Genomic DNA, 27,504 nt, shown 5'->3' with positions numbered 1-27,504 from the left:
AGAGAACAAACTGCACATCTGGGGGGGGGGGGGGAAATGGCCACACTGTGGAAGGTAGGAGCTGCAGAGAGTTGATTTTGGGGAGAAAAGGACTGCGAATGCTGTGAAAGGAAGCGAGCCTGATCATATAAAGAAGAGAGAGAGACAGAGAGAGATAAAGAGAGAAAGCAGCATGTAGGGGATTGTACAAGAAAAACTCTTCGCCAAAACCACTGACTGGGAAAAGGGGAGGGGCTGATTATCACAAATTTTTATAAGTAGCAGGGTTCAAATCTGAAGTTTAAGAAGTTCGAACCATTACTGGGGTCATGCCTGGTAGGCTTAGTGGTACTCCTAGGAGGAAGGAACCTAGAGGGCAGACAGTGTGGTCTGAGGATATACTGGGTTGCACCAGGAGAAACTGCTCCCCTTCTTGAAGAGGTAGCACTGACCTTGAGACAAGAGACAGCAGAATGCACAGAGCAACTGATAATTAACATGGCAGCAGGGGCACCTGCTAAAGCTGCTAACCTATCAGCTGCATTTCACCTTAAATTCAGGGCCCTGTGCATGGTCATGCAACTGCTTTTCTGGGACAAAGTGGCACCAGACACAGCATGGCAAGACTCTCACCCAGAGGATCAGTGCAAGTCCATGCTGTGCTGGGTTCCAAAAATTTGCGGAGTTTTGAAACCCAGACAGTGTGCCTGAGATAAAAACTGCCGATGGCTGGGCAGATGGCTCAGACACAGGCAGGGTGAAAGCAAGATTCTAACGGAAGCCTGGGACACAAGAGGGGAGATTGTTTGCTCTTCCGTGAAGGCTTCCTGAACAGCAGCGAGCATGAACTCTCCTCTCTGGAGACAGCCAGCTCTGTAGCCAGCTAATGCCAATTTCCCCTGTTCAGCAGCAGAGACAGACTTCAGTGAGCATTACAGCACCCCTCAGGGGAGGCTGGAGCTGCTTACACCAAGCCCTGTGCCACTGTGCCCTGCAGGTGCACCATTACCAAGACAAGGTGGCCTGAGAACCAGTGCCAGCAGGCCCCTCCCCCAGAAAATGAGCACAAACTCCCTGCACTTATCAAGTCTACTGATCAGAGTGCTGCAAACCTTCAGCTACAGTGAAAACAGGATCAGGCTTATTTAAACAAGCAAATCAAAGCACACCTAGTTAAAACGCCACATACTTGACAAGGTCCAAACACTCCACACTGCAAAAAGGAGAAACTCTGCAGAGAACTGACCTGAAGGAAAGACCAGCCAAAGCACGAGAGCAGAGTGCAACTCTGAAACACTTTCTAAAGCACCAGGCCCTGGAGACAGTATATGACCTCTTCTTAATAAGGCCTTTACTCCCAGAATTAGGAAACATAACAGACTTTCCTAACACACACACAAAAACAGGGACCTAGACAAAATGATAAGATGGAGGAATTCACACCAAAAGAAAGAACACGAAGAGGTCATGGCCAGGGATTTAACTGAAACAGATAAAAGTAATACGCCTGAACAATAATTTAAAATAATAATCATAAAGATACTAGCTGTGATTAACAAAAGCATAGAAGACAGCAGATAATCCATTACTGCAGAGATAAAAGAACTAAAAGCTAGTTATGCTGAAATAAAAAATGCTATAACTGACTGGAGATCAAAATCAATGGGTGTAATGAAAATGAGGATGGACAAAGCAGAGGAATAAATCAGTGATATAGAAGATAAAATTATGGAAAATAATGAAGCTGAAGAGAAGAGGGAAAGAAGAATATGGGATAACGAATATAGACTTAGGGAATTTAGGGATTGCATAAAGTATAATAACATTTGTATCATAGGAATCCCAGAAGAAGAGAGGGGAAAGGGGGCAGAAGGTTTATTTGATAAATAATATCTGAAAACTTTCCTTATCTGGGGAAGGAAATAGACATCCAAATCCAGGAGGCACAGAGAACTCCCATCAAATTCAATAAAAGCCAACCAACACCAAGATGTATCAGAGCAAAATATTTAAAATATAGAGATAAGGAGGGGTGCCTGAGTGGCTCAATTGGTTAAACCTCCAATTATTGATTTCAGTTCAGGGCACAATCTCATGGTTTGTGGGATTGAGCCCTTTGTGCTGATAGCACAGAGCCTGCTTGGGATTCTCTCTCTCTCTCTCTCTCTCTCTCTGCCCCTCCCCTGGTCACACACACGTTCTTTCTCTCAAAATAAATAAATAAAACATTTAAAAAATATAGACATAAGGAAAAATCCTGAAAGCAAGGGAAAAGAAATTCCTAATCTATAAGTGAAGACAAATCAGGTTCATAGCAAATCTCTCCAGAGAAACTTGGTAGGCCAGAGGGGAATGGCATGATATATTCAACATACTAAAGGGGAAAACATGAAGCCAAGAATACTTTATCCAGTAAGGCTGTCATTCAGAAGAGAAGGAGAGATAAAAGAGTTTCACCAAACAAAAACCAAAGGAGTCTGTGACCACTACACCAGTCCTGCAAGAAAAATTAAGGGGGACCCTTTGAGTGCGAAAGAACCAAAGAAACAAGACTAGAAAGGAACAGAAAAAATCTCCAGCTCAGTGAGTTTACAGGTAATACAATGGCACTAAATTCTTAACTACCAATAATTTTTCTGAATGTAAATGGACTAAATGTTTCAATCAAAAGATGAAGACCACCAGAATGAATAAAAAAAAAAAATAAGTCCCAATGAATATACTGCTTACAAGAGATTTAATTTCGATGCAAAGACATCCCCAGATTGAAAGTGAGGAGATGAAGAACCATCTACCATGCTAATGGACATAAAAAGAAAGCAGAGTACCCACATTTATATCATACAAACTAGATTTTAAACCAAAGACAAGAGACAAAGCAAGGCATTATATCATAATACAGGAGTCTATCCAACAAGATCTAACAACTATAAATATTTATTCCCCCAACTTGAAAGACTCAAATATGTGAATCAATTAATAACAAAAATAAAGAAACTCATTTATAATAATACAATAATAGTAGGGGGCTATAACATGCTACTCACAGCAATGGACAGATCATCTAAGTAGAAAATCAACAAGGAAACAATGGCTTTCTTTTTATTAATGTTTTTCTTTAATTTTTTAATGTTTATTTATTTTTGAGAGACAGAGACAGAGCATGAGAAAGGGAGGAGCAGACAGAAAGGGAGACATAGAATCCAAAGCAGGCTCCAGGCTCTGACCTGTCAGCACAGAGCCTGATGAGGGGCTCAAACCCATGAACCGTGAGATCATGACCTGAGCCGAAGTCAGACACTTAACTGACTGAGCCACCCAGGCACCCCGGAAACAATGGCTTTCAATAATACACTGGACCAGATGGACTTAACAGATATATTCATAACATTTTATCCTAATGCAGCAGAATACACATTCTTTCCTTTGTAATTTTTTAATGTTTATTTATTTTTGAGAAAGAGAGATAGAATATGAATGGAGGAGTGGCAAAGAGAGTGGGGGAGACACAGAATCCAAAGCAGGCTCCAGGCTCTGAGCTGTCAGCACAGAGTCTGATGCAGGGCTTGAACCAACCAACCACCAAATCATGACCTAAGCTGAAGTCAAACACTTAACTCCGTCTTCCCAGGCTTCCCACAGAATCCTGCCTTCACCATGTCTGTGTCCCAGCCATCTGCCTATCCAGCGCCACCTAGGTGCCCTGAATACACATTCTTTTCAAATGCACATGGAACATTCTCCAGAATAGATCACACATTGGGTCACAAATGAGGCCTCTAAGAAGTACAAAAATATTGAGGTTATATTATGCATATTTTCAGACCACAAGCTATGAAACTTTAAATCAACCAAAAGAAAAAATTTGGAAAGACCAAACCCATAATGCATGAAGGTTAAACATCCTATGGATTAACAAGAAAATTAAAGAAAAATTTAAAAAAATACATGGAAGCAATGGTAAATGAAAACATTACAGTCCAAAACCTTTGGGATGTAGCAAAGCTGGTCTTAAGAGGGAGTACATAGCAATATATTCTTACCTCAAGAAGCAGGAAAAGTCTCATATGCAATCTGACCTTACACCTAAAGGAGACAGAAAAGGAACAGCAAAGGGGCACCTGGGTGGCTCAGTTGACTGAGCATCCGACTTTGGCTCAGGCCATGACCTTGCAGTTTGTGAGTTGGAGCCCCACGTTGGGCTCACTGCAGTCAGTGCAGAGCCCATTTTGGATCCTCTGTACCCCTCTCTCTCTGCCCCTCCCCTACCCATGCTCTCTTAAAAGTAAATTCACATTTAAAAAAAAGAACAGCAAATAAAGCCAAAAACAAGCAGAAGACAGGAAATAAAGCAGAAATAAATTACATGGAAACAAACAAACAAACAAACAAAAAACCCAGAACAGATCAATGGAACTAAGATTTGTTTCTTTGAAAAAATTAATAAAATTGATAACCCTCTAGCCAGACTTATCGAAAAGAAAAGGGAATGGACCCAAAGAAATAAAATCACAAATGAAAGAGGAGAGATAGCAACCAAAACCATATAAATACAATTATAAGAGAATACTATGAAAACTTATATGCCAACAAACTGGGAAATATAGAAGAAATGGAAAAATTCCTAGCATCATGCAAACTACCTATAACTGAAAAAGAAAGAAATTGAAAATTTGAACAGACCCATAATTAGTACAGAAATTGAATCAGTAATAAAAAACCTCCCAACAACTAAAGTCCAGGGCCAGATGGCTTCCCAGGGGAATTATACCAGACATTTCAAGAAGAGTTAATACTTATTTCTCACAAAATGTTCCAAAAAATAGAAATGAAGGAAAGCTTCCAAATTTCTTCTACAAGTCCAGCATTACCTTGATTCCAAAAAGCAACAAAGACCCCACTAAAAAGGAGAATTACAGGCCAATATCTCTGATGAACATGAATGCAATAATTCTCAAGAAGATATTAGCAAATCAAATCCAAGAGTACATTAAAAAATTATTCACCATGATCAAGTGGGATTTATTCCTGGGTTACAGCATGGTTCATTATTCACAAATCAATCAATGTGATACACATTAATAAAAGAAATAAGAACCATATGATCCTGTCAATAGATACAGAAAGAACATTTAACAAAATACAGCATCCATTCTTGATAAAAACCATCAACAAAGTAAGGACAGAGGGAACACAACTCAGCTTCATAAAGGCCATATGCAAAGACCCATAGCTCAATGAGGAAAAACTATGACCTTTCCCCCTAAGGACAGGAACACAAAAGGGATGTCCTCTCACTATTGTTATTTAACATAGTACTAAATGTCCCAACCTCAGGAATCAGACAACAAAAAGAAATAAAAGGCATCCAAATTGAAAAGAAGTCAAGCTTTCACTACTTGCAATAACGTGATACTATATGTAGAAAACCCAAAAGACTCCACCAAAAAATTACTGGAACTAATATATGAATTCAGCAAAGTCACAGGTTATAAAATTAACATATAGAAATCTGTTGCATTCAGATACACCAATAATGAAGCAGCAAAAAGAGAAGTCGAGGAATTGATCCCATTTACAATTACACCAAAACCCATAAGATACTTAAGAGTAAACATAACCAAAGAGGTAATAAGATCTGTACCCTGAAAATTATAGAACATTTATGAAAGTAATTGAGGAGGATACAAAAAAATGGAAAAAACATTCCATGCTCTTGAATTGAAAGAACAAATACTGTTAAAATGTCCATACTACTCAAAACAGTCTATACATTTAATTCAATCCCTATCAAAACACCACCAGCATTTTTTCACAGAGCCCGAACAATCCTAAAATTTGCATGGAACAACAAAAGACCCCAAATAGCTAGAGCAATCCTAAAAAAGGAAAGCAAAGTTGGAGGCATCACAATTCTGGACTTAAAGTTATATTATAAAGCCGTAGTCCTCCAGAGAGTTTGTATGGTACTGGCACAAAAAAAGACAAATAGATCAATGGAACAGAATAGAAAACCCAGAAATGGACCCACACGTTTATGGTCAACTAATCTTTGACAAAGCAGGAAAGAATATTCAGTGGAAAATAGTCTCTTCAACAAATAGTGTTAGGAACACTAGACAGCAACATGTAGAAGAATGAAATCACTTTCTTATAACACACACAAAAATAAATTCTAAATGGATGAAAGACCTAAATGTGAAACAGGAAATCTTCACAATTCTATAGGAGAACACAGGCAGTAACCTCTTTGACCTTGGCCAGAGTAACTTCTTACTAGACACATCTCCAGAGGCAAGGGAAACAAAAGCAAAAATGAACTACTGGGACTTCATCAAGATAAAAAAGCTTCTGTACAGTGAAGGAAACAATAACAAAACTAAAAGACAACCTATGGAATGGGAGAAGAGATTTGCCAATAACATAACCATAAAGGGTTAGTAGCCAAAATTTATAAAGAACTTATCAAACGCAACACACAAAAAATAAATAATCCAGTTAAGAAATAGGCAGAAGACGTGAATATTTCTCCAAAGAAGACATAAATGGCTAACAGACATGTGAAAACTTGCTCCATATCACTCTTCATCAGGGAAATACACACTGAAACCATGATGAGATATTAGCTCATAATTGTCAGAATGGCTTAAATTAACAGTAGAGAGAAAAACGGGTGTTGGTGAGGATGCAGAGATAGGGCAACCCTCTTACACTGTTGGTGGGAATTCCAAGTGGTGAAGTCACTCCAGAAAACAGGATGGAGGTTTCTTAAAAAGTTAAAAATAGAATTACCCTATGATCCAGGAACTGCATTACTAGGTACTTACCCAAAGTATACAAAAAAAAACCAGATTCAAAGGCACATATGCACCCTCATGACATGCAGCATTGTCACCAATAGTCAGATTATGGAAAAGCCCAACGTCCATCAAATGATGAACAGATAAAGAAGATGTAGAATACATATAAACAATGGAGTATTACTCAGCCATCAAAAAGAATGAAATTTTGCCATTTGCAACAATGTGGATGGAGCTAGAGTATATTATGCTAAGTGAATTAAGTCAGAGAGAAACAAATACCATATGATTTCACTCATATTTGGAATATAAGAAAGAAAAATTATGAACATACGGGAAAGGGAAAAAAGAGAGAGGGAAGCTAGAGAACAAACTGAGGGCTAATGGAGGGAGGTGGGCAGGGGATGGGCTATGTGGTAAGGGGTATCAAGGAGAGCACTTGTGATGAGCACTGGATATTATATGTAAGAGAGGAATCATTAAATTCTATACCTGAAATCAATTTTACCATATATGTTAACTAACTAGAATTTAAATAAAAAATTGAAATAAAAATAATAAATTCTATTATCTAAAACTAAAATACATACATACATGCATAAATGAATAAAACTCAAAATGGATTAAAGACTTGGACGTAATAAGACATGAAATCATAAAATTCCTAGGAAAAAAGACACAAGGGGTAAGCTCACTGACATTGGTCTTGGCAATGAATTTTTTTGGATTTTATCAAATCCAAAGGCAATAAAAAATAGCAAAAGAAAGGAAATGACTGGGACTATATACAACTAAAAAGCTTCTGCACATCAAAGGAAACCATCAACAAAATGAAAAGGCAACCTACTGAGTGAAAGTATTTGCAAATCTTGTATCCAATACCCAATACCCAAAATATATAAAAATCCCATACAACTACATAATAAAAATGAAAACCCCATTACAAAATGGGCATTGGAACTGGATAGACATTTTTACAAATAAGAAATCCAAATGACCAACACTTAGTGAAAAATGCTCAATATCATTAATCATCAAGGAAATGCAAACCAAAACCACAATAAGATATCATCTCTCAGGTATCAGAATGAGTCTCATCAAGAAGACAAGAGAGAACAAGTGTTGGTAAAGATATGGTGAAAAAGAAACCCTTGAACACTGTTGTTAGGAATGTAAACTGCTATAGCCACTATGGAAAACATTATGGATGTTCCTCAAAAAGGTAAAGATAGATCTATCATATGATCCAGCAATTCCACTTCTGGATATATATCCAAAGGAAATGAAAACAGGATTATGAAAGAGATAAAGTTGCATTCACATGTTCAATGCAGCATTACTAACAATAGCCAAGACAGGGAAACAACCTAAGCATTGTCAGCAGGTAGATGGATAAAGAAGATGTGATATATACAAAAAATGGAATATTATTCAGTCTTGAGAAAAAAGGTAAACCTACCATTTGTGACAATATGGGTGGACCTTGAGGGCATTATGCTAAGTGAAATAAGCCAGAGAAAAACAAATACTGCATGGTATCATTATACATGGAACATTTAAAAAAAGTCAAACTCACAAAAATATAGAATAGGAAAGTGTTTGCCAGGGACTGGGTGATAAGAGAAATAAGGAGAGATTGGTAAAAGGGTACAGACTTTCAAGAATATGAATAAGGTCTGAGTATCTAAGGACCTAAAGTAAAACATGGTGACCATAACTGACAAAACTGTACTGTATAATTGCAATTTGCTAAGAGATTAGAACATAAATGTTTTCTATTCTAACACAAGTATGCTACTCTGAGGAGTAATTCTTGCTACATCAAATGTTGAGTCAAAATGCATTTATGTGACACAACAGATAAATTATCAGAAATAAAAATGACCATTTTTTCATTAGTTTCAGGAGACTAACTGGCATATTTTCGTTTTCCTTATTATGTAAATAGCATTTAACTCTGATAATACAATGTCCTATACCAATTACAGTTTCGTGAAAGAGTAAAAAACAACATTGGAACAGAGAACAAACTGATGGTTGTCAGAGGGAAAGGGGATGAAGTTGATGAGCAAAACTGGTGAAGGGGAATGCGAGATACAGGCTTTCAGTTATGGAATGAATAAGTCATAGGAATAAAAGGCACAGCATAGGAAATGAAGTCAGTCATATTGCAATAGAGTTGTATGATGACAAATGGTAGCTAAAATTGTGGTGAGTATAGCATAACATGTAGAGAAGTTGAATCACTATGTTGTATGTTTGAAATTAATGTAACATTGTGTGTCAACTATACTAAAAAAAATTTTTTTTAATGGGCAAAGGATCTAAATAGACATTTTCCCAAAGAAGATATAGATGACTAACTGGTACATGAAACACTGCTCAACATCAATAACCATCAGGGAAATGCAAATCAAAACCATAATATCACCTCACACTTGTTAGAATGGCTGTTATCAAAAAAAAAAGAAAAAAAGAAATAATGAGTGTTGGTTAGGATTTGGAGAAAAAGGAAAACTTGTGGACTGTTGGTGAAAATTGGTGCAACCTATGTAAAACAGTATGGAGGTTCCTCAAAATATTTTTTAAAAAAAGAGCTACTCTATCTAGGAATTCCACTTCTGGGTTTTTATCCAAAGAAAATGAAAATACTAACTCTAAAAGATATGCATATATTCACTGAAGGATTATTTGCAGCAGCCAACATATAGAAACGATGTTAAGTGCCCATTAAGGGGTAAAAGGATAAAGAAAAAATAGTATATATACCTAATGGAATATTATTCAGCCATAAAAAGGAAACTTTCCATTTGGGATAAAAATAGATGGGCCTTAGCATTCTGCTAAGTGACAGAAGTCAGAGAAAAGCATCTATAATCTCATATGTGGAATCAAAAAATTATTTATAGATACACAGAACAGACTGGTAGTTGCCAGAGATGGCATAGAGTGGGGGGCCAAAATAGGTGTAGTGGGTTAAAAGGTAAAAGCTTCAGTTACAAAATAAATAAGTCTTAGGGATATATTATAAAATTGTTAAGAAAATAAATTTTAAGTTATTATATGAAAAAACTACAACTATGGATGGTGACTAGTCTTAATTGGTGATTCTTTCACAATGTACACACATTTAGAATCATTTGTTGTACATCTGAAACTAATATAACATTATATGTCAATTATACCTCACTAAAAAGTAAAAAAAGAAAATAAAAACATTGAAGATTTACTATTCTAGATGTTAACAGTACAGACAATATAAACATGTAAAATATCTCTATACAATAGCCACTGAGTGTTTGAATCACTCATCGTTGGGGCAAATTATTTTCCACTAAAGACTTAGTGAATTATCACATTATTGTTTCAGCCTCTTCTTGTTTTTTTTTTTTTTTTTCATCATAGCTTACAATCAAAACTAGCTTTATGTAAATTGGGAATATGTCTGGGCAGGGAAATTAAGTATGTGAAGGTTTGCTGATAAGACTAATTTGATTTCATTAAGAGAAATTAGCTTATGTTATAAATTTCCATACTATAAATCAAATAGCAATTCCATGAAACTACTAGAAATGTAAACTTTAATACATGAAATTTTAAAATACTTTAATAATTTACATATATGGTATAGAAAACAAATTTCTATTAAAATTTCCAAAAACTAACTGTTCTTTTTAAATATTTAATGGCTTGTCTTGTTTTTATGGCTGGAAAATCAAGTGGTGATTTCTCATCACTGAAACCCACTGAGTCAAATAGGACGACTGGCCACCTGTCTCTAAAAATTTTAGTACCATTACATTTCTGGTATATACCATCTAAATACAGTTAAAGAGTTGAATATAAAAATATGAAGGTGATTAGTCAGCTTTCAGAAATCAGCTTCAATGCTTATAGCCAGTTATAACACACACAATACTTATTGTATTTCAAAAAACAGAAAAGAAATTCATGCCTATTAATCATGCTGTGATTCTCACCTCTTCTGCATCAGTGCTGTTTACTTCTTCTGCTTTAATTTTATTGTAGGTATCCAATATATCAGTACAGCTCTGATCCCTATGAAACAAGGAAGTCAAAATACATTTAAATATATTATTTTTAAAATCAGATGTCAGCTCCTGGGGAAGATAAAACTGCTTCTTACCCAATAAATCGAAGTAAGACATCAGTTACAATTTTGGCTGCTTTAACTATAGGACTATCTGGCTCATTGAAAGTCCTAGCATTATGCTCAATGTAGCGCACTTCCCACATTAATGCTGATATTCTCCTATGAAAGAAAAAATAACCCCGTTACTCTTGGTTGATACATCTAAAGTCTGTCCTAAGGATATACAACATAGAACAACTAGGCACTCAATCATGGTATGTCAAAGGTGTTCTAATATATGTATGTGACTTAATACATGTGTATAACTGATATGTACTAATAAAGGTATACAATTACAGTATTTGAAGCATAGGCAAGCACTGAGAACCACTGGACTGCATATTAAAAAGAAATGACCCAGGACATTTTAGGTAAATAGAGATTTAACCATATAAGTATAAACACAGTGGTTTTATAAAGTCAAGAAAATGTTCAAATTTCAAGGGAAGAAATTAGAAGATCAAGAAAAATAAGTAAAACCAGGTTTTAGAAAAAGAATTTTATGTAGTTACTTTTATGATGTATATTATCAAATGAAATTATATGTAATGTTATAAAATACACCCAATTGGCTATATTTATAACCAGTTCATGTTGGAATAACCGTGATTAGGACAATGGACTCTGGGGTTAGAGAGGTACCAAAAGCTGCCTTCCACTACTCTCTCATAATTATTCCACTCCAAACTGAAACGAAGAAAAAAATTAACTTGGCTTTTTATCTAAACACATATTGGGGCTGGTAATGAAACCTAACTGCTGCCTAATTCCTCAACAGGGGATTCAAACATGCTGCAACTTTCTGTAGCACCTTAATCATGATGAATTCACAAACCACTTAATCTACCTTTAATAAATTAAGGTTAACCATAGTTTTTGTTTCACACATGAGTTGTGCTACTCATAATGTCCTCTCTGTCCTTTATTTCATCCTCCTTACCCTGGAAGACTGAGAATCTATCAGATAAAGGGAAATTAGTGTTCCAAATCTTTAGAAGAAATTTTGAAGTAGGTATACTGAATGATTATCACTGTATCATTATGCAAAAAGGAACACAAAAGATGTAAAGCTATAAACTTTATAGTAAATAATAAAACTAAACAGACCTGTAAAAGCGATTTTCAAGTCTCCGCCTAATGGTGTTGAGGTCAGTTGGATAAGCAACTACAGTACAATACAAGGGATAGGCACTGAGATCCACTGGAACAGCAAAAGGGCTGGCAAAATCTATAATATTACCAAAATCAAAAAAGGTAGTTATAAAAGACATTAATGTTTCATGTTAACAAAAACATATATAAATCATAAGGGAGGACAATGTACTACATTACTAAAATTTTAATGGTTCAATTATGAAAATATTAGACAAATATTGTTAAAATGTTATTCTTTTTATTTGGATATAGTATCTATGAATCATGCATGATACACTGGTTCAAATCAGGTTCAATGAGACAAATAAAAGGAGAACTGTGTTTAACCTCAAATCTATCTTTTCTGGGTAAATACCAAACAGCTCAGGTGATATGTTTTAGATAATACAGCTTAGACATGTGAGTAAAAAATATTACTCATCTACTGTCTACCAAAAAACTCAACCAAAGTCAGGCACAGGGAATAGCTAGAGAGCCAAAGTAACTCAAGAAAGTAAAAGACCACTGTATGCCATGTCTTCACTATTATATAAGTTCCCAGAGAATAGAAAAAAAATTATCAATCATTACAATGGCCAAATATATAAGAATATTAAGACTAGAATCACTTGATTAAAAGTGGCTTTTGGGATTAGGAGGAACTTAATGGAGGACCGTGGGGAATAAGAAGGGGGGGAATAGTGGCGGAGAGGGAGGGAGGCAAACCATGAGAGACTCTTGAATGCTGAGGACTGATGGGTGTGGGTGGGGGGGGGGTGATGGGCATGGAGGAGGACACTTGCTGGGATGAGCACTGGGTGTTGTTGGAAACCAACTTGACAATAAACTACCTATAAAAAAAAAGTGGCTCTTGGGTTAAAAGTATACAGTGAAAAATTTATTTCCTTTTATAGAACTTAAAATTCTGCTGGTTTTCCTTGTTCCTTCCTAATATTCTTTCATATTCACCATACCCAGGGAGAGAAGGTGGTTGATGCCCTGAATAACCCGTTCACATTCCTCATCTCTGGAATGAGCCCCCCACTCTCCTTCCTGGGGTTTGTATAGCAAAGCAGTCAGTTCTTCCTGGGACACAGGAACACCAGCACCAACTTCATCTGGAAAGGCAGCTATGTATAAGATGAAAAATCAGAAATGATTAGTTTCCAATATTGTGCTACTGACACTGAATTATAATTCATTTTTAAAAGCGTATTTACTTCCTTCTGGAATTGGCTCCATATCCCAGGGGCTCATCTTTTCTCTCTCATTATTGTCCCAGCTATTAAAAAATAACAAGATACAAATCAAATTCATAGGACACTTACTTTTATATACTAGCATAACTTGCATGACTTCTTGGGGGTAAAATTTGGAAAAGGACAATATAGTTTTCCTTAAAGTCCAATTTCACTTATATAAAGATAATAAACCTTTAATTAATAGAGAAAAGAAAAAAAATAGAAAATACAGTCCACCAATATGAAATACAGAGAGCAGTAAACTTACAGTTAGTTTTACTTGGCTTTTTATTTGAATTCCATCAAGCATGTATTCAATATTAGCCCAAGGTACATAATGAAAATATCTCTTTGGAAAATTCCTTTCAGGTTAAGAAAGTCAATTTTAATAGATCAATTCTTTCTGTGAGACAATCCACTTTATCCTAACAGCTTAAGTATTACAGTATCTCCAAAATTTTATTATTCCCTTGGGATCAGGAATATGGAAACTTAAAGTCAATCCTCACAGAATAAAGATTGATCATTCTTGAGAAGAAAACTTCATTCATTATAAATCTTACAATGCTTGTACTTAATGAAAAACTAAAGTAAATGTTGTAGACAAATAGTACATCCAAACATAATGCAGTCACCTATGCCTAGAATTCATACCATTAAATAAAAGACTGGGTTACTAATACTTACTGATATATTCCAAACAATTATTTTAAACACTGAATTAATTTCAGTATTCTTCATGAAATAATAGTTGCAATTCTTGTCTAAAACAGAAATACTTAAAAGAAAATACAGGCATAAGGGAGATACAAATAAGTCTTCAGTTCCTGTTTTGTTTTAGCATGCATATTGGAGAAAGAGGTCTATCATCAAATTCCTTCCTTACAGGTACTAGGATTACCTTCTTACTGATACAGGTTAGATAAAGATTAAGTCAAAGTAACAAGGTATTATTCCTGGTAGAGTCAGAAAGTCCATATAGTACTACAGTATTATAATCACGCATAAAACACTGTAACTGTACTTACTGAACACTGTAGCACTGGAAAGAACTATCAGGGTACTCTGGTTGAAAAGGCTGCTGACTCTCCACAGTCCCAAACCACCAGGCATCATCAATTATACTGCGGAATCTATCACCTATAATGTTTTTAGAAATTCTTAAAAGGATGTTTTTGAGAGTAACAGCTTTGTTCACACTCTAAATTGCTACTTTTTGTTGGACATAGAAGTAGCCTTCTATCTAGCATTATTAGAGGTTTCAATCTGAGTTTCCCAGATAAATAACTTTTATATTTTACTCTCTTTAAGGATGTTGATTTCCAAGTACTAGTAATCTTTCTAAGATAAATCAAATATGACCATGTCTTCTTAAATAAATGTTACCACATATAATCTACTTTTTAGCAATTACTTATGATCATCATTAGGCATACTTTTTCTTGTACTGTGCGTATGTTACTACAGTTGTGTCTTTTCCTTTTTGATTTCAGTTTTTTGCCTTTAAAAATCTCTTCATACTATTCTGCCTCTAAAGGGCTAAGGATTATAAACCCAAACTATTGTAGACAAAAATGTTTCTTCCATGTAAGAAAGGAGAATTCAGAAGTACTGATACAATTATTTACATATTATAAATTTTAAGTACTTAGGTACCATTTTAAGTGCTATTATTTATTGCTCACATCACCTTACAGGTATGCTGTGATGTGATTCCCATCATAAAGATAATGGAAGTGGGACACAGAGAGATTAAAAACTTGCCTAAGATTAAATAGTGAAGGGGTAAAGGAAGAGATGGGAGAGGAGGGAAAGGGAGAGGAAGAGAAAAGGGGTAGAAAGAGGCAGAGGTAAAGAGAGAAACAATGACAGAGAGAGAAAGACAGAGTGACAGACAAAAAGAGAAATAAAGAAAGAAAATCACAATCAGTAATGGCCTGCTTAAGAGCCCAAGTGTTAAGTACTCTATACTAGGGCAAGTGACATTTGATGATTATCTTTTTAATTCAGATTTGTATTCTAGTAGATTAGATATTAACAGAAAGCTTAGAGGATATATGCTAAACATACTGTGCATAAAATCACCTAAAAATAACTGAGGAAAATTTAATTTGATTTTTCTAATTTGGTTAACAGCTTCTACCAACTAGATGTTATACTAGCTAATTTATATTAAATTAGAATTAAAAAGTTGCTCTATTTCAAACTTAATTGTTATTAAGTAAGAATTTTATACTTACCAATCTGCCAGTTCCTTTCTTTGGCTTCATTATAAAATTGATGTAGCACAAGGAAGTCAATGACATCTGGCATGTCATGATACCTGTATAAAAAATAAAGTACGTATGAAACAGTAAACAAATATAACAGCATATGACACTAAATATCCAGAGATAAATGTTTAAAGTGGAGTTTAAAAACTGTTGTAAGCCTAAAGGTTCATGGCAATGAGAAAGAATGAAATCTGGTCATTTGTAGCAACATGGATGGAACTCGAGGGTATTATGCTAAGTCAAAAGTCAGGCAGAGAAAGACAGATACTATATGTTTTCACTCATATGTGGAACAGGAGAAACTTAACAGAGGACCATAGGGGAAGGGAAGGGGAAAAATACTTAAGGAGAGGGAAGGAGACAAAGCACAAGAGACTTATACTGAGAACTCAATTCTCATAGTGAGAACAAACTGAGGGTTGATGAGGAGTGGGAGAGAGGGGAAAATGGGTGATGGGCATGAGGAGGGCACTTGCTGGGATGAGCACTGGGTGTTATGTGGAAACCAACTTGACAGTAAAGTATGTTTTAAAAAAAATGTTTAAGTCTAAAAGGAAAACTGTGGGGTGCCTGGGTGGCTCAGTCGGTTAAGTGTCCGACTTCAGCTCAGGTCATGATCTCATGGTTCGTGGGTTCGAGCCCCACATCGGGCTCTGTGCTGACAGCTAGCTCAGAGCCTGGAGCCTATTTCAGATTCTGTGTCTCCCTCTCTCTCTGACCCTCCCCTGCTCATGCTGTCTCTCTCGCAGAAATAAATAAAACATTAAAAAAAATAAAAGGAAAATTGTGAGACAGTGGTTAAAAGTATGAATGAACGGAATAATAATAATAAAAAAATAAGCTCCATCTGCTTTTGTTTGTTAGTCCCCTGCCTACTACCCTATCATTTCAATAACATAAAGATACCAAGGAAGGTCCTTAAAGTTTGGACTCTTAATATAAAAGACTCTATAATTAGAAAAGTATGAATTGATGTTCTTTCGTCTCCTTAGGAATGTACTCTAAGGAATGTACCGCTGACTAGTTATTTCTTTTATTGTTAACAGAAGTAAAAGCAACTACCATGTTTCAACCATACTGTTGCACATTTATAAAGGTTTTCTTTTAATTCATCACAACAATCTTGAGGCAGTTATTAACAGTTACATTTTATAGATGAAAGCATAAATTCAGAGAGGTTAAGTAACTTGCTCACATATATATATATATATATATATATATATATATATATATATATATATATATCTCCAGTTGACCCTTAAACAATACAGTTTTGAACCCTGCAGGCCAAGACTTTTTTCGATAAATATACATATGTTACTGTAAATATATTCTCTCTCTCATGATTATTAGTCATATTAGTCAAAAGTTTATGTGATCAGTAAGGCTTCTGTTCAATAGCAGGCTATTAGTACTTAAATTTTTCTGGAGTCAAAAGTTACATACAGATTTTCAACTGTGGGGGGTCAGAGCCCATAACTCCCCACATTGTTTAAGGGTTAACTGTATACACACACAAACATACTACAGTACATATATGTTTGCTACACACACATGCACACGCACACATGAAGTTTACATATAGCTATTATGTAGAGAAACAAACCAAGAATTAAACATTAAACCCTGGTCTTTAAAACTCTAAAGTCTATAGTACTATAGTATTTTCTCTCCCATCAAGCCTTGCACTCTACAGAATCTATGATTGGGATTAAAACACACACACACACAACCAGAGACAGCTACTCACTTAATGGAAAAAGATTCTCCAGTCATTTTGCCTGAAATGGGGTCCAGAAATGCAAGCTTCAAGCAACATAATGTAGGTGGGCCAACCTCATATTTGATTCCTACAATCTTAACAAACTCTTGTTCCTATTCATGAGAATACCAATAAATTATTACTTTCAATATAAATGCCTGACATTTGCATATTATTTCATTATTTTTGAACAATTAAAAAACTATCTGAATACTCACCAAATACTAAGCATTCCCCTACATGTTAAAGGCAGTAAGACATAGTCCTTGACACTTAATATCAAGTCATAGTATACTTCAGGGGTCTAAACCAAGGATAAGCAACAAAATCCCCTTAAGAACATTTTTAAAATTCATATTCCTAAAACCTACTCCTATAGAATTGAATTCAATAGGTCTGAGGTACAAGCTTAGTCATACATATTTTGAAAGAACTCCCCAGGGGATTATGATGCTCTGCCTGGTTAAGAAAAAATTATGTAAGTATGCAGGTAGACATGTATGGGTCTATATAAAGGGCTTACATATTTTAATACAATATTATTTTACAAACCACCCTCATAACTGATTATTAGTCATACTTAACAGATGGCAAAACTGAGTTTTATAGGTATAGTAACTTGTTTAACTCAACTTCCACTTGATTTAGAATAGATGATAGCATCCCTATTTCCCAGGAGATGATTGTGTAAAGCTTGTTTGATAACATATTTTCATACCTCACAACTTTAATACAATACTTTACAAGTGTCTAAATCTTTATTTCAATAAACTTACATTCACGTATGCTTTCTGCTAAGCATCATCACACAACAATCCTTCATTTACCTGGAAAACCACTATAAAATTGCTCTTAGGTCTCTTGTTCCCCAAGTTGGAAAAACAAAAGAAGACGACATGCATAAACCTAACGAGAAATGATGACGTATGTATCTTTATGTCTGTTTGTTTGCATGTATCTATATATGTATGAAAAAATGAATGAATATGTATTCATAGTCATAAAAACCTCTAAAAATTAAACATACCTATTTAACTCAATATCATGTAGCTATATAGGTACTATATCAAAATAGATAATCCATAAAGCACCACAAAGTTCTGAATTTCTTGGGATTTATGATATTTATGATATTTACTTAAAGCCACTCGAAACTTAAGGGTGTCTGTAGTCCACACACAAAGTCAGTTTATAGAGCCTCCAGAATGAACAAAACTGCTCAAGAAAATAACCACACCAAGAAACTAATGTTTTGCTCCAAATATAGAATGGTATAAACTAGATGACTTGAAGCTTGAAAAAAATCAGGTCAAATAATCAAGACAGCAAGTGGCATACAAATTTCAGGAAACATAAAATGTGACCCATAACTGTTGTACAAGAGTATGGTACATCACCTTATCTTAGACGCACAGTCAATAGTGAAATAAGTATGAAACTGAGAAAAAGCATATAGGCAAGTAACTTAATTCCAAAGCTACTTTGCATAGCTTATGAATTTGGCAAACTTACCCTGAGATCCATTTTATTCCATGGCTGTTTTTGTAAATTAAGGCTGTATATTTTTGACTTCCTTACAGCCCGCACATAAGCTTCATGTCCTTGCCTGAAATAGATAAGCTAAAACAAAAAACATAAGGTATTAAAATAAAAAGCAGCATCTTATTTAATTAACAACTCTATGCATTCCAGTATATACTCTTACAAATGTCTTCTGTTTACAACATAATTATAATTTTGAAAAAAATGTATAATAAAATTATTTGTCACCATCAAATAATGTTCACTCAGTATTTATGCCTATGTTGCCTTGTACTAAGTACTGCATAATATAAACACTGTATACACAATCCTTCTCCTTCTAGCTGATTCATAAATTTCTGAAGAAAGAAGAAACAATGACAAATGTATACAGTACTGGTCATATTTTAATAGTTAATATAATATATTTAATATATTATATTTCAAACTATGATAAATATTCTAAATACCAACATTTTAATAATCATCCTAGAAATTAGATATATACATATAATTCTAACCACAGGCTATTAAACAGTAATTTCTAAACAGATTACAATTTTTCTTTTGTAAGAATTAACATCAGAACTGGCACAGTATGGAAAGAAAATGAATTTGAGTGCTTAGTAACACCCTTCACCTCCTTAGGACAGCATTGACTACCATATTCTGATTGATAAAGAAAAGGTTTCTTGCTCCCAAAAATTTTAAAGTGGTAGTAGAGATAATAATTTTTTTTAAATGCAACAAAAAACATAACCAAGATTAAAAAATACGCTAACATACTCCATCAATCAACATTGCCTAAGTCAGAATTTCTAATACCTAAAAATACAAGTAGAATACTAAAATGATTTAAATATTAGTATATAAACATGAGAGTAAAAATATCAATAATAAAAATGTTATTCATATATAATTTATTACATATATATTCCCGTACACAACACATACTGATTGAACATGTGTATAAGGCACTGGGTGCAGTGGTAACATACCAAAATAAAATCCTTTCCCTCAAGTATATGGGCAGACATGTAAATATATGAATATAATTTAAGGCTGAATATACTAAGTATCAAAAGAGAGAAATAATTTAGGTGAAATCTCATGAGGAAAGAGTGGCAGGCAAATGGAAAGTAGGGATAACATCTAGGAGAAGTTGGCATTTAAGTCAGACTTGTAAGAATGAGTATTTTTAAAGACAATGATCTGTGGCTATTCTAGGCAAAATGCTGAAGGCTTAACATTTAAAATAAAAAGTAATGCTGCCATTGAGAGATTGATTTTATACAAAGTACAAATTTTATGAATTCTTTAAAAACATTATTTAATTTATGTATTTCATTGTCTGATTTACATACCTCCTCCATTAGAAGAAGGATGAGTTTTATGAGTTCTTTAAAAACATTCTTTAATTTATGTATTTCACTGACTAACTCACTTATATACCTCCTCCATTTTCTGCATAATTGTCATTACCTAATATACACTACTCCTGAGGCATATAAGCATATTCTAAATTTAATAAAGTAGAGGGAAAGTGATTCCATCAAAGTAAATATGGTCCTATAGAGAGGTGTCTCATCAGACATAGAACATAGAGATCAGTGTTGTCTTTTGTAAAATCTTCTAACATTAATTAAAAATTACTCTCCTTAGAGGAAGATGGCAGCAGAGCAGGAAGACCCCACACTCCTGTCATTCTAAGAACCCAACTAGATAAATACCAAATCATCCTAAATACCACAGAAATAGACCTGAAAATTGACAGAACAAACTCCAAAACTGAAGGGAGAGAAGAGGCCTTATTGAAGAAGGTAAGAAGTGGAGACATGGTTTAGGGGAGAAACGGATTGTTGCGGGTAGGGCGAAGGGGAGGGAGAGCCATGATCATGAAGTGGGAGAGAGGAGCTTATAGGGGTACATACAAGGAGAACATTTCCCCAAAGCCATTGGCTTAGAAAAAGACAGGAGATGAATTTTGTAAGGCTTTGCAACAAGCAGGGCTTTGTTAAAGTCTGAGTTTTAAAGAATAGTGTGCGTGGCTGGTATAGAGCCAGAAGGGCACTGCCCTGCTCCTAGACAGAAGGCAGGCAAAGAACTCGGGTGCAGACAGTAGGGATAACAGTTAAATGAAGTGTGCGTAGGGCACACACTGGGGAGATTTTTTGCTCTTCTTGGAGTATGTCCCTAAGAGGAAGCATTCACAGAGACCTCTCTCTGGGAACAAAGGAGCTAGTTGGTCCTATTTCCCTCCCCTGCTCCTAAGGATAAACACAGAACCACCACAGGAAGCAGCAAAACACCGACACTGGCTGCCTAGCTTGCATACACCAAGCTCCACACCCCTGTGTTCTGGTAGAACTGCCTTTCTCAGTCAGGCTTACCTTAGTCCTACTGGAATAGGCCTCTCTCCCAGAAAACTAGAAGAAGCTCCTGTCCACACCAAGTCTCCTTACCAGAGTACTGTAGAGCCTCAATTCTGATGGAGGTGGTGACAGGTCTCATTTCACAAGACCAGACCACACTTAGTTAAAACTCATCACGTTTAGGCCAGGGGACCAAAAACAGCCCACGGCAAGCAAGGATAGCCTCTGCAAATGAATAGCCTTAAGTATAGAGCATCCAAAACACAACAGCAGAGTAAACAGCACACATCTGAGACACTCCCTGAAGTGCCAGGCCCTGGGCACTACATAATTTCTTCTTCATAAGGCCATTACTTTCAGGAGAAGGATGCATAACTTTTTTTATAAAAAGAAGAGAGGAAGGTAAAGACTTAGACAAAATACCAAGATGGAGGAATTCATCCCAAATGAAAGAACAAGATAAGACCACAGGCCAGAGATCTAAGTGAAACAGATATAAACAACATGCCTGATGGAAAATTTAAACCAATAATCATAAAAGTACTGATACTGAAAAGAGAAGACACCAGGGGTGCCTTGGGGGCTCAGTCAGTTAAGTGTCTGACTTCAGCTCAGGTCATGCTCTCTTGGTTCGTGGGTTTATGAATCTGAGTCATGCAACAGGCTCTGATAGCTCAGAGCCTGGAGCCTGCTTTGGTTTCTGCGTCTCCCTCTCTCTCTGCCTCTTACCTGCTCACACTCTGTATCAATCTCTCTCTCCCAAAAATGAATAAACAATAAAAAAAGAAGACATTAGTGACACCCTTATGACAGACATAAAAGAGTTAAAAAACAATCAGATATGAAGAGTGAAAAAGAAGAGATTAGAAACATGTTTGAGGCAATGAACTGCAGGCTGGAAGCAAAGGAATGAATTAGTGACCTAGAATACAAAGTAATGTAAAGTAATGAACCTGAACAAAAGAAAGAATTGTGCAACAGAAGAATAGATTTAGAGAATTCAGTGACTTCATCAAACTTAATTACATACACATTACAAGAGTCAAAGAGGAGGAGGAGGAAGAGGAAGAAGAAGAGAGAAAAGGGCATAGAAAATTTATTTGAAGAAACAAAAGCTGAAACCTTCCCCTAATCTGGGGGAGCAAACAGACATCTAGATCCAGGAGGCACAGAGAACTCTCATAAAAATAAACAAAAGCAGGCCAAACCAAGACATACTATAATTTAATGTATAACATACAGTGATAAAGTAACGTCTGAGAGTCAGCAAGAGAAAAGACACAAGGCAGCTGCAAATTTCCTAAAAGGAACTTGGCCAACCAGAGAGGAGTGCATGACTTATGCAAAGTTCTGAATGGGAAAGATCTGCGTCAAGAATACCCTATCCAGCAAGAATATCATTCAAATGTTTTTTTTTATTATTAATTTTTTTTATTTCTAGGAGAGAGAGAGAGAGAGAGAGAGAGAGACAGCGTAAGCAGGGGAGGGTCAGAGAGAGAGGGAGTCACAGACTGAAACAGGCTCCAGGCTCTGAGCTGGCAGTCAGCACAGAGCCCGACGCGGGACTCGAACCCACGAACTGCGAGATCATGACCTAAGCGAAAGTCGGACGCTTAACCGACTAAGCCACCCAGGTGCCCCAAGAATATCATTCAAAATAGGAGAGATAAAGAGCTTCCCAAACAAAAACTGAAGGAGTTTGTGATCACTAAACCAGCCTGCCAGGAAATATTAAAGGGGACTCTTCAAGTAAGAAACTCATTTCAGACCTAAAGACGCCTGCAGATTGAAATCAAGGGAATGGAGAAGGATTTACCATTCAAATACATATCAAAAGAAAGCTACAGTAGCAATAATTATATCAGACAAACCCGACTTTAAAACAAAGACTGTAACAAGAGACAAAAAGGGCACTATGGCATAATAAAGTGGACAAACAAGAAGATATAACAATGTAAATATGTATGCACCCAACAATAAAACAATCAAATATATGAAACAGTTAATAACAAACATAAAGGAACTAATTGGTAGTTATACAATAATAGTAGGGGATTTTACTTTTTTTTAAAGTTTATTTATTTACTTTGAGAGAGAGAGAGCGTGCACACACAGAAGCAGGATCGGGGCAGAGAGATCGGGAGAGAGAGAATCCCAAGCAGGCTCTGCACTGTCGATGTAGAGAATTGTAGGGGACCTTAATACTCCATTTACATTAATAGGAATCAACTAACAGAAAATAAACAAGGAAACAATGCCTTTGAATGACACACTGGAGCAGATGGATTTAACACATATATTCAGAACAGTTCATCCTATGACAGTAGAATACACATTCCTTTCAAGTGCACATGGAACATTCCACAGAACAGATCATGTGTTAGGTCACAAAACAGGCCTCAACAAATACAAAGAGACTGAAGTCATACCATATAACTTCTCTGACCACAACACTATGAAAACAGAAGTCAAACACAAAAAAATATCTAGAAAGACTACAAAAACATGGAGGTGAAATAACATGCTACTAAACAATGAATGGGTCAACCAGGAAATGAAAGAAAAAATTAAAAAAGAATACATGGAGACAAATATAAAGACAAATATAAATGAAAACACAATGGCCCAAAACATTGGGGATGCAGAAAAGGAGTCCTAACAGCAAAGTATATAACAATACAGGCCAACTCAAGAAGATAAATTCTCAAAGAAACAGCCTAAAGTTCAACTTAAAGGAGTGAGGAAAAAAAGAAATAAAACTTAAAGCCAGGATAAAGAAGTAAATAATAAAGTTTAGAGAAGAAATAAATGATATGAAAACTTAACAAAACAATAAAACACCCAATTAATGAAACCAGGAGCTGTTGCTTAGAGTTTTTAACATTAATTTTTTTTTATTTTAGAAAGAGAGACAGAGCATGTGAGCTGGGGAGAGGAGCAGAGAGAGAGAGAGAATGAGAGAGAGACAGAGAGAGACAGAGAGACAGAGAGAACCTTAAGCAGACTCCACGCTCTGCGTGGAGCCTGACATGGGGCTCATCCCGTAACCCTGGGATTATGACCTGAGCTGAAATCAAGAGTTGGACACTCAACCAACCGAGTCACCCAGGCGCCCTGAGGAGCTGTTTCTTTAAAAAGAAAATCAACAACAACAAAAATTAACAACAAAAAAAAAAAAAAGAAAAGAAAAGAAAAAAAGAAAATCAACAAAATTGGGTTGCCCAGGTGGCTCAGTGGGTTAATAAGCATCTTTCACTTGGGACATGATCTCACAGTTTGTAGGTTTGAGCCCTGCATTAGGTTCTATGCTGACAGCTCAGAGCCTGGAGTCTGCTTTGGATTCTGTGTCTCCCTCTCTCTCTCTGCCCCTTCCCTGTTTCTCTCTCTCTCTCCCTCTCTCTCAAAAATAAACATTAAAAAGCTTTTTAAAAATCAACAAAACTGATAAACCTCTAGCCAGACTTAACAAAAAGAGAAGAGAAAAAATGCAAATAGCACAAATAAGAGAGGAGAAATAAGAACCAGCACCACAGATATACAACAACCATAAGAGAATATCATGAAAAACTATATGCCAACAAATTGGACAAACTGGAAGAAATGGATAAATTCCTAGAAACATATAACCTATGAAAAATGAAGCAGTAAGAAATAGAAACCTTCAACAGAACAATAACCAGCAAAGAAATTGAATCAGTAATAAAAATAAAAACAAGTCTAGGACCAGAGGGCTTCACAGGCAAATTCTACCAAATATTTAAGGAAGAGTTGATACCAATACTTCTCAAACTATTTTAAAAAATAGAAAAGGAAAGAAAACATCCAAATACATTCTATGAGGCTTGCATTACCCTGATACCAAAACCAGATAGACACCACTAAAAAAGAGAACTAACTACAGGCCAATATATCCGATAAATATGGATGCAAAAAATCTCATAAAATACTAGCAAACTGGATCCAACAATATATTAAACAAACAAACAAACAAAACAGGGCTACCTGGGTGGCTCAGTCAGTTAAGTGTCTGACTCTTCATTTCTTCTCAGGTCATGATCTCACAGTTTCTGGGATCGAGCCCTGCATTGGGCTCTGCACGGACAGCGTGGAGCCTGTTTGGGATTCTCTCTCTCCCTGTCTCTCTGCCCCTCTCTCATGTTCTCTCTCTCTCTCAAAAAAAAAAAAAAAATAAACTTTAAAAACAAATTCACCATGATCAAATGTGAATTACTCCTGGGTTGCAAGAGTGGTTTTATTCACAAATCAATCAACATGACACATTACATTAATAAGAGAAAAGGTAAAAAACATATGGTCATTTTAAGAGATGCAGAAAAAGCATTTAACAAAGTACAACATCCATTCATGATAAAAAAAAAAACACTCAACAAAGTAGGTTTATAGGAAACATAACTCAATATAATAAAGGCCATATACAAAACACCCACAGCTAATATTCCCAAAGGGGAAAAACTGAGAAGTTTTCCTTTGTGGTTAGGAACGAGGTAGGGATGGATACTCTCATAACTCTCATTTGACATACTACAGGAAGTACTAGCATTGGCAATCAGACTACAAAAAGAAATAAATGACATCCAAATCAGCAAGGAAGAAGTTCAATTTTTCACTATTTGCAGATAACATTACACTCTATATAGAAAACCTGAAATATTGGACTAAAAATATACTAGAACTGATAACCAAATTCAGTTAAATTACAGGATACAAAATCAATTTAAATAGATCTGTTACATTTCTACACATCAATAACGATTAAGCAGAAAAAAATTAAGAAATCAATAGTATTTACAATTGTACCAAAACTAATAGGATATCTAGGGATGAACCTAACCAAAGACATAAAAGACCTAGACTCTGAAAACTATAAAACACTGATGAAAGAAATTGGAAACAACACAAAGAAATGGAAAGACATTCCATGCTTATGGAATGGAAGAACAAATATTGTTAAAATGTCCATACTACCCAAAGCAACCTACATATTTTATGTAATCCCTATCAAAATAACATCAGTATTTTTAATAGAACTAGAGCAAACAATCCTAAAATTTGTATGGAACCACAGAAGACTCTAAAGAGCCAAAGCTATATTAAAAAAGAAAAGCAAAGCTGTAGGCATCACAATTCCTGACTTCACGCTATATTGTAGATGAAAACTGGCACAAATGTAGACACATAGATCAATAGAAGAGAATAGAAAACCTAGAAATAAACCCACAAGTATATGGTCAATTCATCTTCAACAAAGCAGTAAAGAACATCCATGGGAAAAAGTCTTTTCAACAAACAGTGTTGGGAAAACTGGACAATGTTATGCAGAAGAGTGAAACTGTACCACTTTCTTATACCATACAGGAAAATAAATTCAAAATTGTTTAAAGACCTAAATGTGATACCTGAAACAATAAAAATCCTAGAAGTGAACACAGACACTAACTTCTCTGACACTGATTGTCAACTTCTTTCTACATATGTCTCCTGAGGCAAGAGAAAGGGAAGCAAAGATAAATCTATTGGGACCACATCAAAATAAAAAGCTTCTGCAGAGTGAAGGAAATAAGTAACAAAACTAAAAGGCAGCCTACAGAATGAGAGTGAATATTTGTAAATGACACATCTAATAAAGAGTTAGTATCCAAAATATATGTAGAAGTTACAAAACTCAATACTCAAAAACCGAATGATCCAATTAAAAAGTGGAGAGAAGACATGAATATTTTTCCAAAGAAGACATCCAGACGTCCAACACATACATGAAAAGATGCTCAACATCACTCATCATCAGGGAAATTCAAACCGAAACTACAATGAGATACCATCTCACACATGTCGGAATGGCTAAAATCAACCACACAAGAAACAACAGTTTTTGAGAAGGATGTAGAAAAAGGGTAGCCCTCCTGCAATATTGGTGGGCATGTTTTACCAGTGCAGCCACTGTGTAAAACAGTATGGAGGTTCCTCAAGAAGTTAAAAAACAGAACTACCCTACAATTCAGCAATTGCACTACTAGGTATTTACCCAAAGCATACAAAATTACTAATTCAATACGTGAATCCTGATGTTTATTACAGTATTATGTACAATATCCAAATTATGGAAATAGCCTAAGTGTGCATTGACCAATATATGGATAAAGAAGATGTTATACACACACACACACACACACACACACACACACATACACACACACATAATACACACACAATGGAATATTACTCAGCCAACCAAAAGAATGAAATCTCGC

General features: G+C 35.5%; 1 protein-coding gene across 1 annotated transcript in view; it reads right to left on the bottom strand.

Moving 5' to 3' along the window:
• Positions 1-27,504, bottom strand: part of BRWD3 (bromodomain and WD repeat domain containing 3) — a 186,644-nt gene that overhangs the window by 41,817 nt on the left and 117,323 nt on the right. Inside the window, exons 25-33 of the mRNA XM_039221266.1 lie at positions 18,855-18,962; positions 17,331-17,455; positions 15,548-15,630; positions 14,336-14,447; positions 13,287-13,348; positions 13,041-13,196; positions 12,040-12,160; positions 10,927-11,052; positions 10,760-10,838 (exon numbers count right to left, since the gene is read on the bottom strand). Coding sequence (XP_039077197.1) covers positions 10,760-10,838; positions 10,927-11,052; positions 12,040-12,160; positions 13,041-13,196; positions 13,287-13,348; positions 14,336-14,447; positions 15,548-15,630; positions 17,331-17,455; positions 18,855-18,962 — 972 coding nt within the window. The remainder of the gene's footprint in view (positions 1-10,759; positions 10,839-10,926; positions 11,053-12,039; positions 12,161-13,040; positions 13,197-13,286; positions 13,349-14,335; positions 14,448-15,547; positions 15,631-17,330; positions 17,456-18,854; positions 18,963-27,504) is intronic.

The sequence above is a fragment of the Hyaena hyaena genome, unplaced genomic scaffold (assembly GCF_003009895.1).
Source record: "Hyaena hyaena isolate Hyena2069 unplaced genomic scaffold, ASM300989v1 scaffold_982, whole genome shotgun sequence".
In the NCBI taxonomy this organism is placed as follows: Eukaryota; Metazoa; Chordata; class Mammalia; order Carnivora; family Hyaenidae; genus Hyaena; species Hyaena hyaena.
Note: the sequence above shows the minus strand (reverse complement) of the source record. Positions and strands in the feature narration are given on the sequence as shown.